The sequence below is a fragment of the Athene cunicularia genome (assembly GCF_003259725.1).
Source record: "Athene cunicularia isolate RWA chromosome 12 unlocalized genomic scaffold, athCun1 chr12_part1, whole genome shotgun sequence".
NCBI classification, from domain to species: domain Eukaryota; kingdom Metazoa; phylum Chordata; class Aves; order Strigiformes; family Strigidae; genus Athene; species Athene cunicularia.
Genome location: NW_020799116.1, coordinates 5,126,118 through 5,146,042, shown reverse-complemented (window position 1 = coordinate 5,146,042; position 19,925 = coordinate 5,126,118). Strand labels below are relative to the sequence as shown.

Sequence of the window (19,925 nt, the reverse complement as noted above, 5' to 3'; positions counted from 1 at the left end):
TCCTCCAGGCAGACATCTGCTGATAAACCAGAGTTAGATCTAAGGAATGGCACACCCAAAGGAACTGGCAATAAAGCTCAGGCTCTGAGGTCCTGTTCTGAATGGAGACAATCCCCCTTCCAAAAGGGATTTTGAAGGGTCACACGGTCTGGGGAAGACCAGTGGTGAAGAGGGAAGGGGGTTACTCACAGCTCTCTAATCGTTGGAGTAAATTAAGAAAGGAATGGTGATCTCCACTGTTAAGTGACTGAGAGACAGTTCCCAGCTGAGCACTGCTTGGAAATTTGAGATCTAATTAAGGCAGGCCTTGGATCGCATCATTCTTCCTGCACGCTTGGGACAGTGAAATACTGACTCGTGCATCTGTTCTCTGCATGTATTTGATGCAAGTAAGGAAGAAGTCTGTAAATACATCAAAAACCATACTTTATTTTATGTATAGCAATACAATTTACATATTAAATAACACTATAATAGAATGATTTGATATAGTTTAACATAACAAAAAGAAGAATTTTCAAGTTACAAAAAAAACCCAAACAAAAAACAAAACAAAACAAACAAAAAATCTCCCTCAAAATACTCCCTCCCACCCTCTCCCCAAACCAAACACCATATTTTTTTTTTTTTCTGAATGGATCAATGAGACAAACGTATCCAGTGACTGGCTAAGTCTAATTCCTATTGCACACACTGACAATGGAATCCAAAAAAAAAATCCAACTTTCACAATCACTGCCCCAAAGAAATGACATGTGTGGAAATCTTTTTTGGAGTGTGATGATGGTGTCTCACTACCTCGATACACAGAAGGTATGTAATCACATAGCCACCACAGAACTAGGAAGGAGGTGAAACTAGAAAAAAATTAGCTTTATATGAAAATATAAAATTCTATGATTATATACCATAGATACAAAGTTCCCAGAAGATGCTTATCCAAGCAACAAAATATTTACAGTTTTAATGACTTTGCTATTTTAAAAATGAAGGAAAAGAAAATAGGAGTACACATGAATGCTTCGGTCTTTAGAAAGAATGGCTGCTTGCTAGTTTCAAATGTTCTAACAAAACAAAAAAAGTCACTACCCCAAATGTTGGAGAGTTGTGACATTGTATAAAATTGACTATCTCCTCTTTTGGAGACGTTTATTCTTAAAACTCAAGACATTTTTCTTGAAATTAATTATCCTCTGTAGAAAATGCTTCCCTTTGCAAATAGTTAACAAAAGCACTAAAAAGTTTAACAGCTAAGACAAAGTAGAGGCCAAATCTCTTCATTATAGTTCCTTCTCTTTCTTTATTTTTGCATTCCTTCTCCTTTGATAAGTAAAGCCAATGTAGTTCACATTGTTAGAATGGCAACAAAGAGAAGAAGAGCAAAGGGGTAAACAGTAAGAGTCGAATTACATCTGTTAAAAAAAAAAAAAAAGGAAAAAGAAGAAAAGCAATGCAGTGGATTAACAAATAGGCATTTTCCCTTCATATAAAAATTCACTGGCACCATTTGAACATAAACTTCAGAACACAAGATCTGATGTCAAAAGACATGAATTTGAGAAAGACTGCTAAATCTTTAAGACAACTACGTTTTGATTTTTTTTTTTTAAGTTGGTTTTGTTTTGCTGAGAATTAGTAGCATGTATCTTTGGTAGAATCAATATCTATATTTTTCAGCTTTTAAATAAAATATATCAGCTTAAAAAAAAGTTAATAAGAAGGCAGTTGTGCTGTGTCATAAAGATTCTTCTCCTAATGTTCCAATGTATCACTCTGGGTTCAAGGAATTCAAGCAGTCAGAAACTGGAAAAACAACTGAAATTTTGCAGATCCTGTAAATGATTCCACTAACCTAGAAAAGACCCACAGTACAGAAACAGTCGCACACAATTAGTTGTTTAAGGGTTTCGGATTTTTCATTTTCCTGTTCCTAAATTAATATTTGGAAACAGACACTGTGAAATTCTATGGGGAAATGCAGTTTAAAATGAATGTTCTTTAGACCTTGGTTGTGCAAAAGAATCGGTGCTTAGCCTGCCCGCCTGCACAGTCCTACTGGCTCTCCCAGACCTCCCTACCAATGCCAAGTTCACGTACAGGAGTGTTTGTAGGATCACCCATTTTAGGTGTTAAGATGACACAGCAGCTTTCCAAGCATTCCCTCTTGGAAAGCTTGGCTGCTCTTATGGGCTCAACGCTCAAAAGTCTTTTATGTCTTTCACATGGTCTGCAGGCGCAGTACACATGCAAGACATGGAGAAATAGTATTTTCTAAATGTAGACACACATATGCACGTGTACTTCAGTCCTTTATTTCCTTATTTCTCAGGGCTGGTGCTGAGCACCACATTTTCTAGTGATGGGATATACTCAGGTTCTCTTAGTTTGCAGGCCTGCGCATTGTCTGGGAACTTCTGATGCTTGAAAGACATCCCGACCAAATGCCAGAAAGTGGTTAGAGCGGGGAAGCTGGCGTGACAAAAGCAAAGTTGTGACGCACCGAGTGGCACTCTGGGACTTCTGGGACACTCTTGAGAGCATCTCAGCAGAGCTCTACAAGCACACTCGCTCCTTCTGCCAGTCTCTCTCTCAGTCCCAAGGAAAAGGTGCAAATCCATGTAAAAGCAGAACTGCAGCTGCTCACAGTAGGACCGATATGGCTCTTCTGTGCTCTTAATCCTGACCTTCACAAGCAATTCCTAGCTTCATCCGCTTCAAGCCCAACACGTCGCTAACATCTATCGGCTATCTGACTGTCAGCACAGCACTTAACACACAGTTTGAGCCCCCTGAAGGAAAAAATCCATGGAGTACTCATAGAACATCAGCGTAAATTATTTCCCCATGGATTAAACCCCAAGCAAATATTTCAGGTGTGGGAAAATGCCAATGCAAATGCATGGATTTCCAAACCATCTACCAAAGCTCAGCCCCCACAGCCTTCTTTCATTGATTTTTAAAACTTGTGAGAAGGTAAGGGATTAAACCAAGGATATTCAGGCAGTGTGTCACGAACCACAGTTATCTTCCATCATGCCAGTGAAATGAAAAGTAATCAGCTGAAAGTACTGAACAAATCCAACTCTCTTGATGCCTGCAGTAATCTTTGTGTCACTTAGCTCTTGTCAGGGTTTGAATTCTTAACTTCTCCCTACACCTCCCCAGGAACTTAAATGCTTCAGATTGAACTGATCCAACTCATCAGAGTCCCATTGTGCTACCAGCTGGAATTGCCTGGGGCCAGGATCATTACTGGGGGTGCAAGAGGGGGGCTCCCCAGCCTCTGATGCCGATGCACACTGGCCAGCAGACCACTCAGCAAAACCTTCCAGCCCTTGCAGGCAGCTGTACTTGAAAAATTACTTAAACAATTCTAATTACTGGGGTGTAGCGACTGGAGAGCCAGTCTGAACTCCTACCAAACATTAACTGACAGACTCCTCAGTGCTGGGTTGTCCCAGTGCAAAGGGGATGCAAACTACAAAGCCATCTTTTGAAACACTTTATGCGGTTTTTTTTATGTGGACTAGCTGGTGCTGGACATGGGATTTCCTTCCTGAAACCACGGATATATTATACTGTTCAGCAGTAGCAGTTATTTGGATCACTTGTATGGAGGGATTCAACAAACTGAGAAGTAAAAGGTAACTATGTAAAAGGTTGCTGACAAATTCTTAAATACTTTGGTGTTGGAATTAATCGAGTGTATCCATACCAGGACATCTTTCCCTTATTAAAAATAAAAGGCCAGATACTAGCACATACCATACACATAGTTTGCACAGCTCCTCTGCTCTCAGTGAGGCTGTACCAGCTTGTTACCTCATGAGTTTCTGAACCAAAATATCTACTCTCAATATAATTTTATGCAGTTCACTTTCAGCTTCCTTGTGTCAGAAAATGCACAGAACCTTCCTTCTAGCTAAGCTTCCTCTCTGCCCTCCCCTCCAACAAAAGTGGGTTTTGCCTTGCCAAATGTCTATTTCAGCAAGACTGGACTGGCAGAAATTAACAGGTTTATGTTTAAATGAAAAAATATGCTGTAACATTTTGACAAGTCCTGAAAAATTACAATGTATGTTTTGTGCAGTTGAAATTTAAAAGTAAAGAAACTAATGCCATATATAAGGGATAGTGCCTGTCACTGTATACCAAACATCAGGATGGCTGAAATGACGTGTTTCCTTTTCAAGGCCGATTCAATAACCCCTCCCTACTCAGCTGAGCTATGAAGGACATGATTAACTTCAATTTTCAGGAGAATTAAGTATGTGCTTATGCCTTTTGTTAAGTAGGGATGCACCTTGTTGAATTGTGACCAAATACAAAGGAAAAGGGAGCCAGTGAGGATGTATACTTAAATGCTCCAAACAATAATTCAATTATTTGTATAATCTGGGGGGAACCATTTTATTGGTGTGGTGGAGGGAAAACAAATAAGCTAGGTTTGTGCTAAAGAATTAGTCTGGCAAAAAAAAGAGGGAGAATGTAACTTTATAGGTAGTTTTTTTTATTAGTTTGCTTCACCAGTAAATATGGATCAGTACTTTATGTTTTAGCACTAAAGTATGAAAATTACACACCTGTAAAAATGGCATCTAACAGTTATGAAATTAAGAAACGCCTGTCATCATGTAACATACCATTAGGTGTGAGGTCATATTCAAGAAATAGTAAGGAAATTAATGTGTTTAAAATACTGAATAGCTTAGTAATGTAAAATATTGCTACCTTCAATATATCTGAAAACAGGTCGGATTTTGGGTTGTAGTAGATTTCTTACTGTATTGGCTCTGATGAGAATAAAACCAAAACACTTTTCCCTCACAGGGCTGGTTAAAAACTAAAATCAACATTTTTCTGAATACATGGGGAAACTTTGAAATTGTAAATCCAAAACCTATCACTGTGTCCCACGTATGAATCGCATCTAATTTATAATTACATTGTATGTAATTTATATATTCCATGTGAAGCAAATCTCAGGCCTGTAAGTGTACAAAACAGCAATTTGAAACAATACAGAAATAATTGTTTCAGCTCCACAAGGCTATCACACCTTCACTGTAGCTAATAATCACCTGCTACGTTTTGTCAAAAAGGATGAACACTGCTCATCCATTCCACTGGAATGCAGAATACCATTACCAAAACTGTGATGTGATCCTTAAAATAATAAATATGGGATGAAGGGGTACAGTATCTGTTGTAGAAAGATTCCATCTGGCCTAGCATTCAAGATTTAAGATTCGAGGGTCACTGTAGTTAGCAAAACTTCACTGCATTTAAACAAAACAGAAAAAGCGTGTTTGTTGTCATGGAATGTCACATCAGGGCTTGTCTTGTATTAGAATATTATAGGCAGTAACACTGATCATATAGTGCAAACTAGATAAAATTGCGTTTCACTGTGTGAAATAAACAGAGGTGCAAATGCTCAGTAGGATACCATTAAGACATAAAATGGCAAAAAATAAATATCAAAACTTTTATCAGTGTAAAAAAGTAATTGGGTTATTGTATAACCTAGAGTCTGGCAAAAAAGGCCTCAAAAAAGTTCACTCAGTCTTCAGAAGTTCTACAAATTAAGTGCCTTTTCAGGTTTCCAATTAGACAAGAGACTCCATGCTTTCTGCGGGATCAGATTCATCACTGGCCATCACAGCACCATTTTTGTCCAGTGTCATGGGACCGTTTCCATTTTCCTTAGTGCTGACCAAGCTTAGCATTGCCTTATAAAGAAACTGGTACTGCTCCTGGAAAAGAAAGGACAAGTTATTCCAATCCTTTCGGTGTACATAAACGTGTGGCATTTCCAGGGAAGGTCATGGACATTCATTACTAGAAGCATACATATAGCAAAGAAAAAAGGCTTAGAGAGCAATTACCTCTGTTAATCTAGTTTAACCTTGTCAACCCCAAATTCCAGTTTTGGGTAGATTATATTATTCCTAATATGTTATTAAAGACTACAGGAGGGCATGACAATTGGGGAGCCCACAGCTCAGCCCCAGGTTGCTCCCTTGTGCCAGCAGAGCCGCCCACACTGAGGCGAGGGCGCTGCTCTCGCTGCACACTGAGTGAAGGGCCCTTCTCTGTTGAAGCTTTCTCTCCCTGCAGCTCTACCTGCCCTGCTGCATCCTTTCAAATCACGACATGCCAGGTTTGTTTAAATAGCAGAGCTTAACTTACAGGGCTGGCAGGGGGATTGACAACAAGCTGAAATGTCCTTCTCTGCTAGGGCAGCCTGTACAGTGGCCCCCTAACTATGAGAAAAAAGCTTAACTGCAAATTAAGAGACTTACAGTGTGGGTTTGAGTTTTAGAAAAAATGACAACTACACAAAAAAAGCCCAAATGCAAATTCTGCTTGGTAGCAGATGCAGTAGGGCTTGATAACATACACAACGTGTGTTTTAGTTCATGCTTTTGGTCTCAGATGAAAACCTTGTAAACTATCCATTTATATTCCATTTAAAGACTTACAATGTCTGTAAATACTCCAGGCCGCATAAGATTTATCATCTTTGCCACCTGGAAGACATCGACAGCATTTTCATTCTCCAGCTGCTGGGACAGAGTGGTAAGGGCACATAGCGTTCCCGCTGACACAGCTCCATACCTGAAAAACCACACCAAAATGGTAAGATACTCACAAACATACCTGGGCACTGATACAGAGCCATGACAGCGTTGATATAGTCTTATTTGATTACTATAGTTCATCTTTGTATCTATTAAATGCTTGTTTTATACTGGCTAATTTTTAGTCATTTTAATTTATAGAAGAAAATTGATTGTACACCAGTGATCTCAGGGTATCTGCAGTATTCAATACAAAGAATTGTATCAGCAGAAGAACATGAGCCATTTAAAAATACCCAGTCTGGAGAGTATAACACTGAAATCAGTTCTCACATGCCACATGTACTGAAAGCATCTGCATTATAGCTGAGTGTATTTTAAATTCATTAGTGGGAGCTCAAGCAAAACATAAACGATTAGAAAGAAATGAGACTTTGCCTCTTCCTCCACATCTGACAATTATATAAAACTAACACGGATATGAGGTGCTCACAAGTAAATGGGGCACATCTCAAAGTCTTCCTTAGGTCTGATTCATCGGCAAAAGGCAACATCCCCGAGTTGGGCACCCAAGAGACATTACGGATTCTGAAGAGTTGAGCTGTGCTGTCATTTAATAAGAACCCAAGCAATGGTTATTCGTCAGGAGCGTGACTCAGTGTGTCCTTGAGATACCGGTCAGGTAGAAACCTTACTGCTGCTAAATCTGTGGGTATGCTGGAATCCATGAGAGCAGTTGTGGGGCATGGGATAGAGGATCCTAAGCAAAAGGGGCTCATAACTGCTTCTGAGGAGCCTCAACTGTCCCCTGCTCTCCCAGTACTCAGAAGACTGAAATTCTGTCCTGGCTTTACTATGGGTTTGCTCTGTGACTTTGAGAAAGTCTGTCTCTAAATGTCCCCACCTGTAAGAGGGGACATTCATGCTGACTTGCTCTGTAAACTGTTTGGAGAGCTGTACACAAAACCTTAAATAATCGGTAAGTACTGCAATGCCATCTGGCATCATAAGATTACCACTAGGATTTTTTTACAACATTCCTGTGGAAATCAAGACATATGCTGACTTAATTTCATATGATTTTTGCAAACTTAATTTGCCTAGAAATGGGAAACAGAAATCAGATCACAATAGATCTGCTATATTTGATGAAAAGTCTATGGAAGAAACAGCAGGGCTTCTGCAGAACTGTACAGATGGCTGTGACTGATCATCTACAGGGACAGTGGACAAAGTGGCCAATGCTTGTGTCTGATGGGACACAACTAAATGCCTCTGAGGGTCTAATGGCCTCATTTTTACTTGGGCTGATAACCTCCAGCTCCCAACAATCTGAAGTCTTTTCTTTTGGAAAATTATGCAGCAAATCTTTATCTACTTGCCTACATATGGGCAGTTATATTTAAAAATCTTGACAACTGTCTTGAGTTGGAATTTCTGAACTTCTTTGAAATGTTTTTATCAAGTTCAACCCACCATGTACTTCCTAAACACCACATGCATTTAGTGTCTGAAAATTCATATATTTGGAATTAATCTGCAGTTGTAATTATTAGTGGATTATGTGATATAGTTGTTGCATGTAGTAAAGGGAAATTTTCATTTTCAGCTACATTTGCTTAGGCTCTGATGAAAAGCAGAATCCACTTTATGTATTAGGCATAAAAATAAAATCATTGAATATGACAAATAAACCAAAAAAGCAATTTACAGAAAGAATGACTCAGCACTGTTAGGAATGAGATTTTGATTTTTTTTTTTTTTTTTTTTTTGGTCTAGCATGAAATGCCCAAATCAATAATGGTTCTAATTTTGTAAAACATAATCTTAAATACTGCAAGAGTAGCAAAACCTCACTTCAGACTACCCACAGCATGAATATTAAAACTAGCCTGGAATTAATCAGTGCTGGCAAAAGGCACCAGAGCTTACACTGTGCATTAGCAAGGCAGGAGATGGTGGGAGAAAAACTACTTGCTGAAGCTCAAGGCACCATTTGCAGGAGTCTGCTGGGAAAAACCTGTTGCAGCAGCAACACACCAACGTGAAGAGAAAGCTCTTTCAGCAACGGCAGATATCAGCATGTGAGTGCACATCAGCACAAAGCTGATCTGACCACTGCAATACCAGAGTATGGTAATAATGTTTTTGCACAGAAGGTGAAGATTTCTAAGACTTTCCTACTAATTCTGTTTTGCAGCAATGACAAAAGGTCTAATGGACTGGAGTGCAGCGGGGTTGCAGGTATAGCAGTTGTTTATGCTGGCTCGGTGTTCATTCTAAGGGCAAGTCCAGCAGCATCAGAAATTGGGTTTATTTGGGATTTTAACGACAGAATGACTTCGGGAAGCACTCTGCCCACCAGGAAACAGTCCCTCCAAAGAGATCCTGTTAGATCCAGGCTCCAGCTTCACTAGAATGGTATTTTGCAGCCCCATAATGTGTGCAAAGTAATAATATGCAATGCAGTATTTAGCACCCTCTATAATTGGGCATTCAAGTATAGCTGGCAAGACAATGCTCACCACTGCACTACAAAAGAGACAAGTGTTGGGGCATGCTGGCCCTGTGTTAGTGGGATCCCTCCCTACCACTTGGCACCATATGGGCCCCTTGGAGTGTTTTTGGGGAAGCAGAAGGAGAAAAAATAAATCTGCTCTCAGAAAACCTGGGCCCTTTGTCACAAGATACTTCTGCTGCTCATCCTGAGACACAGCTGAGCCGAGCTTGTTCTGTCTTACATGGCACACTAAACCTGAGCTGATAGACAGGAGCTCAGGCTGTTTTGAAACTGGTTTCCATAAGCCCATATTTGGCTGGTTAGAGCCTTACCTAAACCAGGGCTCTGCTGTGTTCTGAAGCAGGTTGTAGGATTCATTTGGGATACTTCCAGGTGCAGAAAAACCCAAAATGCTTATAAAGCAAACAGAGCCTCACTTTCTGAGTTCACCTAAGATTATGACCAACATAAAAACAACACTAAGAAAAATGTATTTGGCCTCAGATGCCAACTGAAAACTCATCCCTGGAAGTTTGAACATTCTGATCCTGTTCCCTAGACCACTAAACCCCATCTGCTCCATGCAAGAATGGACATCAGTCCTAACAAGTGTCCTGTAGCCGAGTAACTCCTTGTACAACCTGCACATAAATGGGAGAAAAGAGGTGACATACTCATCATGAACTATGGTGGGGCCATCCCTTGTTAAGGCCTCTTCCTTGATTACATTGATAAGTTCAAAGGTACTGCTTATGGGAGCATCTGGGTTTGGCCATTTAGGACACTGAAAGTGGCGGACTTCCAGAACGTAGTCATCCTGCAATGAAAAACCAGCCTGGGCATTAGCTACTTCAGTTTCACATTTATCCAACTCCAGGTAGAAAGAGGGAAGAGCCTCACTACAGACTCAAGAGATACCTTCTTCTTCCAAACAGTTTATATAGAAAGGAGAAGACAGACACACAGCTCTAGCATCGCTGTAACAGTGAACACCCTAAAATAATGCAGCTTTAACAAAATGTTTAATTGATAAAAGATTTTGTATTAGAAATCAGATCTTCTATTCATATAAACCTCCCTCAGAGCCATTACAGCTTAAAAGTCAAGAAGAGAAGAGCAACCAAGGAATTCAAATTTAAAAGGGCTTGAAAACTAATGTTTTGCATAAACCTTGGTGTACTTCAAAGAATAATTCAATCTATTTGTGTGATTTCAAAATGAAAAACCAATCACTTTCAGATAAGACAAACAATTAATACTACGGTCTCGCTAGCTAGAGAAATCTACCTGGAAGTAGAAGATGTGAGAGGGAGGAGAAGCCAATGAGAATACCCTTCCCTGTGAGCAACATGCATGCACATGCATTTATAAGTAAATCCTTTTCAAAACTGCTTCTGAACTCTTCTTCTTCCATATTTAAATGACATCAACATTTTGGTAAAAAGCCAACACCCACATCTGGGGGTTTATTTTACCTGGGTAGCTTCAAGGATAAAGTCATGGATGATAATTTGCTCTTCATTAGAGAGGCACAGTCTGTCTTTGCTGATAAGGGTCACAGTAAAGGCCTCACAGTTCATGGATTCCTCACGACTTGGCCAGTACACAAACTCATCTTCTGCCTGGAGGAACGAAACAACACACTACTTCAGCCTTTCAGATACCTTGTGTGTGGAGGAAAAAATCCAGTGGATCAAAAAATTGGTTTGATAAATAGAGATGATGAGGAGCTGACCTTTAAAAACCATTTCTGTCTAAAGCAAATTTACTATTACAGTAGGCAGTAAGCCTGCCAGATCCTTCCTTTGTGTGTCCAAACAGGTAACATCTGCTTTTTAATTGGTTTCATAGGGAAATGGTTTTCTTAGCTTACTCATACTTAACCTTTATATTGTATCCCAGACTTTATTACCTCCTGCCTACACAGTTTTGCATGAAAGTCAGATTTCTGGTTAGAAAAAAAAACAACTGACCTTTAAAAATTAATTGCTTATTATTTTTAATTTGTGTTTATTGTGGTCTAATCCAAAACTCAAGGTCTGTGGATCAGGTCTAGGTAAAAGTTGATGGCTACTCATGTAGGGCTTGAATTTTTAGGAGCGAGGGGAGGAGTGAGGAGGAAGGAAGAAACCCAAATATTCTTAGCCTTGAAAAAAGCACTGGCTTAGCTTAATGCAAGTTCTTCAGCAAAAGTCCTCTACTGAAGGGATACCGTGAAATCTCAAGTGAGGCTGTGAATGGTGGAAGTTCAGTGCTGAAGTAGCCTGACTGACAGGATGTAGATAACATACCGTCAAAGCTATTCTTTAAAAAATAACTGTGAATTCCTAATTTACTGCAGAGAAAGGAAATGAGGCTCTGTCACCACATACATGCAAAGCCTGCTTTTCCTCCTGGCTTCAGGGGTCTACTGTCCCTGCAGTGTCAGCACAGACACTACTCTGGCAGCGTGCACAGCTCTGCACATGCGTCCCTGAACGACCCATCTTTTACTCATGAGAAAACAGGAGCTGTGAATCCACTTCATCCCACTACGGCCATAAAAACGTCTCTGAAACCAGGCTTATTTCTCTGGGCCTGGAGCCTTGATGCACATGAGATTCAAGATACTGTTGAGATTTGGGCCTTAAATGTTTATTCTGAAAATGGGACTTAGGGCCCTAAGCCCTTTGAGTGCCTTTACAATTGTGCCCAGGTGCCAGCAAGCAGCGTAATACCGCTGAACGCTGGGGCAGTGACTGTCCTGCCATGTGACAGGTCCCCATGCAGCAGGTCGCTCGTATCATCGTCTCATCCTTTGACAACACACACTCAGCACCTCGACGCTGTCTTCAGTCCCGTGCCACCCCTCCCGGCCAGCCCACACACCCACGCCAGATGCTGAGCCGATGCTGCTGCCCAACCTCCAGCCTGGGAACGGTGGAAGTGAAGGGACCAGACATCCTTGCAAGGGATGTGGCTGAGTCCAGCCTTCCTCCTTTACCATTTAATCACTATTTTTCGGCAGGGCAATTTCATGTACTTGTAAAGACAAGATCAACCTCTTCATTTCCACCTGACACACTTTCATTTCATTAGTGCTTTCTGATTCTATCGGATTTCTCTGAACGTTCTTTGCCTTGCAGTCCCTGCAATCCCTTTCATTGCACCCGCACACAGGAAGCATATTGACTGCTGCCTCTTTAGTAGCCCCTCATGGCTGCTATTTTCCTGCTGTAATGAAGGTGGTTTCTCTTCCACTCTCAGCTACAATCATCTATTCACCTCAGTGATGCGTGCATGAAAAACTGAACCATTTAGTTCTTAATCCTTTCAAACGCGCCCTCTTGAGACGTGCTAGTAAATCTGGAAGTAGTGATTAGCACTTCACCTGTGTCTCCTTATTCTCCCTCTGTCTGTCTGTCTCATTATTTACACTTAAATTAACATAAATGTTTGCTTTTTACTTTCATCAAAAATAGCATTTGTAACCTTGCACAGCCGTAGTCTTGCATGGTCTGAGTCCTAAGCCCCTGGGCAAACAAGTAACTATCTATTGTCTCCTTCTTCATACTTCTGCTCCTCTCAAAGTCCTCGCCCCTGGCTCTGGCCACTCAGCAACCTCAGTGCCTTGCACCCTGCCAGCCCAGCAGCCCTCAGGAGCTTTGCTGCCTGTAAGCACTGGTCCATCCAGCCCAGGATGTCTTTTCCCTGGGGTGAGAGCAAAAACCAGGCCCCACATCTCAGAACTTGTCTTTTTGTAACAAGCTTATGGTAAAGTTTGAGATGGTGGCCCAAAAATTGGCTTTTGCTTTCAACCAGAAAATAGCCACAGCATGTAACGACGTGACCCTAAGCTGGTGCCCAGCTGGGGTAAGAGACCGTGGTACCAGGCAGGGAGGGACATGTTTAACTCACCAGGCTCTGGTTGTCCGGCAGCATGACGATGATCTGTGCATTGTGATCCCAGATCATTCGCCAGAAATCTTTAGTCGTGTGTGGCAGCGGATGCTGGGTTATGATGAACTCGTTACTCCTGTAGTAGCCCTTTTGCAGCAAAACAAACCACACTGTTACTTACTACCTTCAGTACTTTTAAGGCATTAATTTAATCTTTGGGGACACATAATGACCCTATTTCATTTTATTCCACATTTTTTTTTTTTCACACAGACTATAATTTTATAACTTCATTTCCATTCTGCAGAGTCCCTGTTGTTTTCATTTACTCTGAATTCTAATATTTAGTTGACTGTATCTCATGGAAATACACATTCCATCTAAATGCATCTTGTATTTAATTTTTTTAGGCAACGATCTTTAATAAAACACAGTTAATAGCTTTACATTATGGGGAAGGTGTTAAAATCTCATCTGTTAATACACAGCCATTACATACAGAATTAAGACAATTACAGGCATCTGGTATTTAGCACCTTAGAATTGATTTTACTTTGTAATTAGGTGTTGGCTTCCTCACCATGATATAAGAGGCATTAATGTAATCTGTTCCCTTCATTCCAGGCAGTGGTGCCAAACCCACTCTAGCACGCTCAGCTATAAGATTAAAAAAAAACAGGGGAAAAAAAAAAAAAAGAGATCAAAGTCTGGTCATGGCACAATGCAGAAAGTAAGAATTTCTCAGACGTTAACAAACCAAACAGTGTGCAGCTCCCATCTCCCGCAGGAGCAGGCCAGCACTTTAACTGCGTTAAAGCATTGCCTGCTAACACAGGATATAAAAGAGAATGTTGCACAATATTCCCACAAGGACAAAGTAATTTCAGGAATCAAATTTTACTATAGCAAAGATTTTCACAGCAGGCTGAATTACCAAATAACAGTATATGCAGTGATAACAGGGGATTTCAGGTAATTCTTGACTGTAGTGTTCCATTTGTCTCCAGCAGCACGCAAACCCAGCTGATTTATTTTGTTTTCCCTACCACTCTCTAGCACTACCATCACTCACTCCTCCCAGTTGGAGGGTGAGATAACCTCCAGAGACAAAACCCTTCCCTAACGGGTAATCACCCAGAAGTGTGTGTGTGTTTTTCAGCAGATCTACACTCCTCTCTGTTTGAGGGCTGAGTTCAACAACATCCTCAAAACAGCTGACAGGCTCTGAGTACGAAACCAAAATCACTGCAGCTACGTGACACAAAGTGGAAAGTCGTATAGACTATTTCTGCCCTGTTCACATTTGGTTTTAAGATATATCCTGATGACTTTCCTTTTTATTAACAAGTTTCGTGATGGACCGTATCTGTTCCACTATTACTTTCTGCTAGCTTGGCTATCACCTGCAGTATGTCCTGTACTCTGAGTAACAGGATGGGCATGAGGTCGTGCCCATGCAAATTCATACTGCTTGGCAACCACGCACAGATTCCATATTAATGCTGTGAAACTGTGGCCTTGGGCACTAAATACCCTTAAATCTGGGGAAGGCTCACACACAGCGTAGAGGCTGAATTACAAACAACTTGTGCCAATCACACTGGGAGATCTCACCTGAGCTGGGAACGGTATCAAAGTAATTCTCTCACTATTGCATAGATTTATCCCCTACCTAATTATTCAAATTCTTAAGCATTTCAAATTAACATTTCACTTGGACAGTCTATCTGGCTGACACTGTAACTATTTTCTTTTGTTCAGTTTCATCAGGGTAATTCTGAAGGACAAGACATCTTGGTCTGAACAAACGATTACATTTCTACTTCTAGTGGCTATGCCTTTTCATGCATAACACCGGGAGAATTCAGTACAAAAAGTTATGCTAGGCAGTAATCAAACTGAAGATGTGATCTTACACGGCACGACTGATGAGTTCCTGTTCTTTTCTTTGTTGCAGTCTTTCTGAGCACTGAAGCATTCCACGTATTTTGCATTACACTGTGTAACCAGCTGAAAGAGAATAAAGTAGTAAGTCAGTCCTCACAGTGCACTAAATGAAGAGAGGAGGTTTCTTTGCCAACTCCTGCAAAGATGCATCAGTAGAAGAATAAACTGCATTGTTAAACTTGTTTAAAGTACTCAAGATGCCAATGGAAATCTTCCTTTTCATATAACATGTTTAATGGATAAAAAGATCTCTGCAGCTCTCAGCTTCGAAACATCCTGAAAATTAAGTTCCATCAAAATGTATTTTCACAGAACACTACGTGTAGTTATCTTTGAGAATATATTTCAAAGACTTGTAGATATGTTCAGTCAGAAGCAGGTCTCAAGGAAGAAAAGCTAGCAAAATAAAACAACAACAAAACTTTTATGTTTTCTTCTACAATAAAAGCCAGATTATTCCTGCAGACTGTCTTTTTCTGCCAGGCCTTTAGGGAACCCACCACACCAGCATCTGAGACCTGAGGCCAAGGGTTACATTAGCTGGTCTGCCATGTTCATTCTGGGCTACTTATGAAGCACAAATAAAAGTCATGGAGGAAGATTTGTATTATAATATTCCCTCAGTGTATGGGGAAACTCTACCAGAAGAAAGAGGGTGAAGGTGGCTTTTTCATCTCCTGTACTAGCCACTCACGACTCAGCATAACTTTACTCCAAGACAGCTGAATGTAAACTACTCTACAAGGGCATAAGCACAAGTTATTTTCTGCCAGCTCTGTAGTAGCAGAAACAAGAGAAAGATTTAATAATTGCTGCTGGTCACGTCCCAGTTTCAAATGCATTCTAAACAAGATAGCACTCAACTCATCTATGTACTGGCATAAGCCCCATTAGAAGTTATGGGGTTTCTAAATACCTGTGCAATGTTGGCAGAGAAAGTAATTTCTGAAAATGGCACTTGAGTTTTTTTAAATTTTGCCACAAGTCATCAGAAAACATCTTTATACGTATAATTTAGTATTGTTTTTAAAAGTGCAACAGGTTTTTTTTAATAAGAAATCTTTTCCTCCTGATGCATTTTGTGTGCGTATGTGCACGCTTGCGCTTGTTTCTTTAATTTGTAATTAAGCATCTGGAATGTCTTGAATGATGGGGAAATACTGAGAATTCTACAACTGAATTCAGAGAAGAGCCTGTTCATGTTTTGAGTAGCTTCACACCTGGTATAATTTAACAGTTTCAGTTCCTTAGGTAGTTTTTAACTGAGTGAGTATAGCTGTGAAAACAGATGTCGCATATAATCTTTTATGATACCTGGTCTCACAAAGTGCTTTAAAATACGTTCAAATAAAATGCAATCAAAAAATCTTAGGTTTCTAATAGGGGATCTGGGCAAAAAAAATTACTTTGGCCAGGATGAAATCAGCTGTGACATAGCAGGGAAAAGCAGCAAGCATAGTTATTAGCAATGAGAGACGCATGTGGTGTTTCCTAGTCTTACAACATTTTTAATTCTGTATCTACAGTGCTGAAAGACTAGGTGGTGCTAAGAACCTCATTTCATGTCTTTCTCCATATATATGCATGAGTGCCACAGTTTGAAGGAAGACTTCCAGCCAAGCTAACCACAGACTCAGGAACACCCAATCCCCCTTGGGAACAGGGAGACCAGCAGCACACTCCAAAACCAGCGTCCACGTCCCTCTTCTCACCTCTGACTCGAAGAGCGTTACTGCTGATTAGCAGTGTAGCTAAGACTGTCGAGGACTGAACTTTTCAAGATTCTGTGCTGTGCTAATCAAGTGTTGTGGTTTGGTTCCTTATCTATGACAACTGACAGTGAAGACAGGCCATACAAAAAAGAGTAGGGAAATGAAGTCCCTCTGGATGGCAGCGATAAGCCTTACCTTGAACTGTTTTTCTAGCCGTGTCTTCCCTCCTATGCCAGGTATGAGGATGCTGTTAACATAACTATGCAGCTGGTTTGCAGATACTTCAGTCTCCTTCCCTAGGATGGCTTCCAACAAGGCATCATGAATAAAAATGTACTGCTCCTAGAAAAACAACAGCGTGTCACGTAGGCACTCGGAAAAAACTAAACAGCTGGCTTTAACGGAGGGGTAGAGCACACTAAAGGAAAGGGTGTGCAAAACAAGCCACCCATGCAAATACTGCCAAATCCAGAATAAACATTTACAAGTGTAGCATGTACAACTCTGAGTAAGTCAAAAACAAAATCTGAAGTTTCTGGTCTAGAAAAAGAGAGACATTCCAGTGCAAAACATGCCTGGTGATATATTCAGTTTTTACAGGGATGTAACTGAAAAATCCATTTTCCTTCTGATTACAACATAAAAATAAACATGGCTTTAAATTCAACCCCAGTGCAATCTTTACCTCTGTCTGGACGAGGTAGTTGCGCTGTGTCCTGATATGTTTCAGGAAACCCAGGACATTAACTGTGCTTTTGTCTTTTATCTGTTGCAGCATACTGTCTATCACAATGTAGGTACCAGTTCTGCCAACACCAGCACTATAGAAGACAGAAGAGAAACCCGCGTAATGCAACCAGACCAAAGTAAATGTTCACAACCACAGAACAGAACTAAGCAAATATTCCTGTTCACAGGCTTGCGTTTCCTAGCTAGCCCCAACCATGAAAGTTTCTAAACAAAATATCTTAGTTTTCTGGGAATTTTACCAGGCATATATTTAATGATCTGACACTTGGCTGTCCTGTCTCCAATGCTGTTGTTCCTGGTGTTGGCTAGAAGAAGCCATTTAGAGATCCACTGTGCCAAACTGCCGCTATCCTGCACAACCAAGGTTGCTCCAAGGCTGTAGGGCTGTCCTGGTCACCTCCAGTCTTGACGTAAGGCTTAAGCTTCACAGTGGAACTGCAATCTTGCTCTGGAACTGCAAGTGGTGCCAGCAGTATGGAAAGGCAGAAGGGGCTAGTCCTGTGGAGGCAGGACTCCTTGAAGGGGAGGAGGGCAGTCCTGGGCCCAACAGAGAGGGTAGAGAGGGGAATTCAGAGCTTCTGCTCAGGAAGGAGCAATAACCCCCATCCTCCTCCTCTCTTCACTGTGGTGCTGTACAACCCCCTCACACACAGTGATGAAGACCACGTCCCTCAAGTCATTTAAGGGAAATCCTCTGTTGACTGCAAGTGCTGATGAATGTGAGTATGGTTCAGTGGCAATCGCATGCCCAGGTGTCCGTGTATTCACACAGTTGGTTGCCAGCAGAGGTGATCCTGCCCTGCCCGCATACGGAACGAGCAGGCTACAAACAAGCTTTGAGCAAGAAACTGCACAACCACATCAGTAGAATGCTCAGCAGCTCGGTATCATGATACTTTTTTTGCTAATGCAGCTGAGAAGGTTTTGTGTTGGACCTGTCTTAAGATGTAGGCAAAGCAAGTGCTCCACGGGGCTGGCACCCTCCTGTGTTAGTATCTTAAGGTGTTTGCCTTCGCTGCCCTGTGAGATGGGTAGTTAATCACGCCTGTCGTACCTGCAGTGCACCACCACTGGTCCCATGTCCGGCGTTCTGGCTGCGGAGGATCTCCTAACGAAGGTTAGCACGGGCAGAGCGTACTCCGGCACCCCCATGTCAGGCCACTGCGTGTAGTGATACTGAATAACCGTTCTCTCGTTCTGACGCCCTTTGGGGTTTCCTTTCTGACCCTGCGGCAAAGCGTGCACAGAAAGGAGAGAGAGGCTTAGGAAGGTACTCAATCCTACTGGTTTGCTCCGTTGAAAGAGTGCTGGACTCTAACAAAAGAAATCTGCAGCTCTGCCTCCTGCTAGGTGGAGACAGAGTTCAAGGAAAAATACATGTGGGAAGAGGTAATAACAGCAATAACTGTGACACCAAAGCAGCAGTGAACTTGAGAAAAAGAAATACAGGCTAAACCTTTCACCAGGTTCCCTGTAATCCTGGCTTTGCTTACTTATTTCCCATCCACCTGCTACTTCACGTTGCCTGTGCCAACACAGTTTTGCTCGTGTGTGCCTTGCATCCTACACAATCCAGAAAGCATCTGGATGAGAACAGTGAAGGCTTTACTCACCTTTTTCATCTTTGTGTTCCTGACTGTGAAGCGGCGCACAGTGTAGCAGGCATGAATGTTTGTGCTCTTCAGCGTCACGATTATGTTGCCATACTCCTCGCTGTTCTCTGACGGCCAGTACTGATCACATTTTCTCTGAACAAAGACATGGGTGAGTTGGCTAAGGGTTTGAGCTGCTTCTTTATATGTATATTTAGGGCTTTTTAAAAAAATAAAATCATGGCTAGCTATGCATCCCTCCTTTATGTTAGTTATGTATTATACATCAATATATATCATCCCAAATGATTTAAAAACAAATTCTGCCCACGTGATTTGGGGAGGTGGTGAGGAGCAACTGCTAACAAACTAGAAAATCTCTTACTCTTCCTTTTTCAACAAGGTTTGTGATCATGACAATGATTCCAGTATTTTGTTCCCAAATCATCCTCCAGAAATCTTCAAAGGTAGACTTTAAAGGTCCCTGGGTAGCAATGTAGGCTTTTGCTTTGTTGTAACCCTTCAAAGAAAACCATAATGCCAAGTGAGATGAAAGCAATATCATGGCAGACATATTAATATTTTAAAGATAACAAAGAAAGGTGCCTTTCTCATTCAGAATAGCGAGGAATTTGTAGCAAAATTATCAGGTGAAGTTGGAAAACGCTACCACTTCACAGGTGACAATACTTCCTCCTTGTGGAAGGATTCAGAGAAGAAAAAACCAATTCAAACAACTTACATCAACATAATTAGCGTTAATGTAGTCACTGTGCTTAGAATCTTTTCCTGGTAAAGGCCTTAGCTTCACCCTGCTGTGATCATCTGCAGGATAAAAAACAGAGCAGAGAAACATTAAGGAAACATGGTGCAGAACCGCAGGTAAACATGCCATTTCATAGGTTTTGGAGTAGCACTTATTAATACATGGAAGCAAATGGCCTTGGATTGGAGTCTAGGG

At 41.1% G+C, this 19,925-nt stretch overlaps 1 protein-coding gene across 1 annotated transcript in view; it reads right to left on the bottom strand.

Annotated features, from left to right (window-relative positions):
- Positions 1-409: 409 nt before the first annotated feature.
- The window catches only part of PTPRG (protein tyrosine phosphatase, receptor type G), a 318,991-nt gene continuing 299,475 nt past the window's right edge, over positions 410-19,925 (bottom strand). The window contains exons 16-28 of the mRNA XM_026857419.1: positions 19,707-19,789; positions 19,350-19,484; positions 18,986-19,120; positions 18,427-18,599; positions 17,308-17,443; positions 16,818-16,964; positions 14,880-14,973; positions 13,544-13,620; positions 12,982-13,110; positions 10,560-10,706; positions 9,759-9,901; positions 6,486-6,621; positions 410-5,756 (exon numbers count right to left, since the gene is read on the bottom strand). Coding sequence (XP_026713220.1) covers positions 5,610-5,756; positions 6,486-6,621; positions 9,759-9,901; positions 10,560-10,706; positions 12,982-13,110; positions 13,544-13,620; positions 14,880-14,973; positions 16,818-16,964; positions 17,308-17,443; positions 18,427-18,599; positions 18,986-19,120; positions 19,350-19,484; positions 19,707-19,789 — 1,682 coding nt within the window. The 3' untranslated portion in view covers positions 410-5,609. The remainder of the gene's footprint in view (positions 5,757-6,485; positions 6,622-9,758; positions 9,902-10,559; positions 10,707-12,981; positions 13,111-13,543; positions 13,621-14,879; positions 14,974-16,817; positions 16,965-17,307; positions 17,444-18,426; positions 18,600-18,985; positions 19,121-19,349; positions 19,485-19,706; positions 19,790-19,925) is intronic.